The 4538-nt window shown below is 31.5% G+C and overlaps 1 protein-coding gene across 1 annotated transcript in view; it reads right to left on the bottom strand.

Moving 5' to 3' along the window:
- Nucleotides 1-4538, bottom strand: part of LOC108694089 (glucose dehydrogenase [FAD, quinone]-like) — a 120269-nt gene that overhangs the window by 62924 nt on the left and 52807 nt on the right. The window contains exon 7 of the mRNA XM_018203380.1: nt 3622-3775. Coding sequence (XP_018058869.1) covers nt 3622-3775 — 154 coding nt within the window. The remainder of the gene's footprint in view (nt 1-3621; nt 3776-4538) is intronic.

Genomic DNA, 4538 nt, shown 5'->3' with positions numbered 1-4538 from the left:
ATATATATATATACGTTAATTGCTTATATATATATATTAAAAATATTATACATTTACAAAATCTAAATACACACGTGTAAAAAAACTATATAAATTTTACTTAAGCATTCTTTTCATATATCTTATTATTTTTTATTATCTTATTTCATATATCTTATTATTTTTCATATATCTTATTATTATTTCGACAATTACTTACGCATATGAGCATGGATAGCATATATAGCTAGAGCATGGAAGCGTTAATAATTAATTCTCGAAAATATTTCGTAATGTAACTTTATTACACATGGTTGAATTTGTAAAATAAATAATCTTTAATTTGGTAAAAAAAATTTAAAATTTAAAAAAACGGATGGTAGAAACATTTTGTTAAACAGAAAAATAAAAAAAAAATTTGTTTCTTGATAATAGGTTTTTAATAGTATTTTATCGGTGCCATCGTGTACTACCATCTTTCAAACGACTCCATACAAAATTTCAGAGTGATTCATACAAGTTTTAATTTGACAGCAATTCGTAGTGTTTTATGTTTTTGGTATAATGGAAAAAGAGCAATACCAATAGATGATAGCAATATCAATAACGATCCATGATTCACTTTTTATTTTTGGATGGAAAAACGTACGAAGAAATAAAAACAAAGTTAGCATGCCTTCTATCGATATTGCTCTTTTTCCATTGTATCGAAAAATATTAAACACGCTCATTAAGAATTGTCAAATCAAAATTATCGTATGAATCATTCTAAAATTTTGTATGACGTCGTTTGAAAGATGATACACGATGGTAATGCCAACTTGCATCAGCAACGCTATCTATCTTCAAACATGGGTACTTATTGATTTGCCCTCATATATGTTATACAATTTTAAAATAATTTTTTGTCAATTAAAAAGCGAAATGTATTTCTTTTCTATAGTTGTTACTAAAATGATCCATACATGAATTATTTCAAAAATTATATTTGAAAATATATTTGACTTAATATATGTTTATTACTAATTATTAATAAACATCTCCAGAGAACTTTATTTATTTAAAATTATTTATTTAAAAAAAACTATGGAAAAAAGCAGGAACTTGGTATCTCCAGTGTTCCGATCATCTTACAAACTCGACAAAACAAAGTTTTTGTTACATGGGGAACGAGGTATATAACGTGCATGAAAAATCATAAATCATTATATCTCGTTAACTGTTGCATTTTGACATGATTTATGGTCAATTTCTTTACCTCTAGCTAACTTTATCCAAGAAAGATTTCGCAGATTATAATGGAGATATCTCCTGGATAAGATTATCCGCAATTTATCTGAAGAAATAAGGCATTATATATTCTGGATTAATAGAAGGAGTATACTATTACTACAATTTATTAAAATTTATATATTATTTAGAATGCCTCTTTATTGATACATGCTGATCAGCCGAGATTGCCGAGAAAGCATTTTCGCTCGCTTGAAACAAAAACAAAAAGGACAGGCATTCTCTCGCTATCTCTTTGCTCTTAGTGTGCCGAAGGCGAGCACACAGACATGGGCTTGTGCATGTGGCTACCGATTACGCTAGGCCGCCGTTTAATTATATGCCACCATCAACGCGGAGTTCTTACAGCTGAGTACTCAGAAGCATTAAAGCAGAATTTTATTTTAAATAATGAAAAAAAGATATTATTTTTAAACTTATTTTTATAATAACTTTTTGATGGATAACGAGCAATGGCTAAAATCTATCGGAAGTTACTCAAGGTCATAGCTTTGATAACATATGTCAAGGTCATCGGGGAGGGGGAATTCCCTAATTTGTATAATTACCTTGTTCTCTTTTCCAATTGATTTATCTCATTATTCTATTCATAAAAATACGTAAAATAAATATTTTATTTATAAAATTGTACAAATTAATAATTCACAAGATATTTAATATATTTCACGTCAAAATGTCTATATAAAATAAACTCTATATAAAAACTCTATATAAAGTATACTCGTAAACTATTAATTTATCAATATAGCTTTAGTTTAATATTACAATAGTGAACAACTATTTCACTAACATTTTTCTGTATCTTTCATATTTTCCGAGAAATTCGATTTATCCATTATGTTTGAAATAAAACATATAATACATATCTTTCAAAATTTTTTATAATTATTAGGTGTACAACTTTGCTTCCGCAGCTTTTTCCGAAATTCGAGGCTTTATTGTAAAAAACTGGTTATACATTTATGATTCAAAGTATTGTCCATCGCTGGCCACTACTTTCTCCCATCTTTCGGGTAGCGTACGAATCCCGCATCGAAAAAACTGGTCATCTTTTTGAGGCGAATCGATCTAATTTTTTACTTCTTCATAAGACCGGAAGTGCTGGTCAGCCAGGCCGTGTGCCATTGATCGAAACAAGTGATAGTCAGAGGGAGCAACGTCTGGAGAATACGGCGGGGTAGGACTTCCCATTTCAACGTTTCCAAGTATGTCTTGACCACTTTCGCAACATGGGGTCGAGCATTGTCATGCTGCAAAATCACTTTATCGTGTCTCTCGTTGTATTGCGCCGTTGCCTTTCAATGCTCGGCTCAAACGCATCAATTCGATACCGATCGCCTGTGATTGTTTCAGTCGGTTTTAACAGTTCATAATACATTACGCCGAGCTGGTCCCACCAAATACAGAGCATGATCTTGGACGTCACCGTTCTTGAAGCGTTGAAACCACTCACGACACGTTCTTTCACTAATAGCGACCTCACCATAAGTATTTGAGAGCATTCGATGAGCCTCAGACGCAGATTTCTTCATATTGAAGCAAAAAATTAAAACCTCCCGCAAATGACGAGAATTTGACTCGTAAACTGACATTTTCAATCGAGAATAACTTTATGATGCAGACACAAATCGACTAATGTTTCTATGGGGTTATGTTGACAGATGCCCAAGTTTATTGTATGACGTCTATGATCTATTTATTTCGACCACCACTTACCACTAAAGTCTATCTATAGGAAAATGGCGGAAGCAAAGTTGTACTAATATACCAATGTTTTATTTGCTATATATCCATTAGTTATAATACAAAAACTACGGAGTAAAAAGAAGACCAAACTCGAAGATGAAACACAGCCTTGAAATATAACTTCGGAAACCACATGGAAAATCGAGATGCAATTTGAATGCCATTGCGAAAAAAGTTGGAAGTATGTATCACATAATAACGCGTACACAATACATGTGTATACATATGTTTTATTATTAGTGTAAAACTCCAATTTGTATAAAGCTTTATTTTATTTGATCAAAAAGTGAATACATCAATATTTATTGAAAAATACATACACACGCAATCATAAATTATTATTATCTACCAAATGAGAATTGGATTGGATTGGATTCCACTCACAGTTATTCTTAACCGAAGTTCAACTTATTCTTGTCTCTTTTCAATTCTAGAATTGGAAAGAAATGAAAAACAAGTTGAATCTCACTTAAAAATTAAGGTTACGTGAATTGTCACTCCTTCTTTTTACTCCGTAATAAAAATAAAAAAATAATGCTACTTTTGAGGCAAATATGACAAGCATTTGCATGCATAGCTTTATACGTATTAATATATTTGTTTTACCCTTTCCAAAAAAGAAGTAATTGAAGGCTGACATAGGATTAAAAATATTCGAAAGATTTAATCCAAGACTTGCATTAAGCACAATCAAGTCAAGACCAGTTAATATATGATCCATCAAAGTTTGACCAACCGGTAGATCATTGATTACATTAATCTAAATAACACAATAATTATTTGATTAAAGAAGAAAATAATATACTTATCTTGTTTTTAAAAATTGATAAATGAATTATAAAGTACTACATACAGATTGTCTCACTAAATGTGTGTGTGTGTGTGTGTGTGTGTGTGTGTGTGTGTGTGAGAAGAGTGGTACATGGGGGTATATTTATTCTTTAAAATTAGATATTTCCGCCTCATCTTTGAGTGATCTCTTGTAAATGTGCACTCATGCAATTTCTTTTTTTTGCCTGAGGAATTCCCCATATATTCGATACATTGCTACTTCCAATTCCTGCAGATTTAGTTCCTCTAATTCGTAATCTTCTTCATATCATATATGTTTATTGAAATTCAAATCTGTACTCATTAGTGAATGTAGCATCTCATTGTTTTAATCTGATGTAGAATAATGCTCGCTACAGCCAGAATTGCAATTAACTTTCTCGAAGATAATTGAAATAACATTGAGATGTTATGACATCCACCAATAAGCGCGGATTTGAATTCCATTAAATATATAGGATATGATGGGAAAAAGACTACGAAGATTAGAGGAACCACCCACAAATCTAAAGCAACTAGAGCATTGCATCGAATATGGTGGAAATCCTCAGGCTTCAATTAGAGCTTGCATGAGTATACGTTTACAAGAGATAATCCGAAGACGAGGCGGAAATACACAATTCTAAAGAATAAATATATTTCCACACACACGCACTCGCTCATGCACGCACGCACGCACGCACGCACGCACA

Source organism: Atta colombica, unplaced genomic scaffold (assembly GCF_001594045.1).
Source record: "Atta colombica isolate Treedump-2 unplaced genomic scaffold, Acol1.0 scaffold113, whole genome shotgun sequence".
Lineage (NCBI taxonomy): Eukaryota > Metazoa > Arthropoda > Insecta > Hymenoptera > Formicidae > Atta > Atta colombica.
This window is presented reverse-complemented; position numbering and strand designations above follow the sequence as displayed.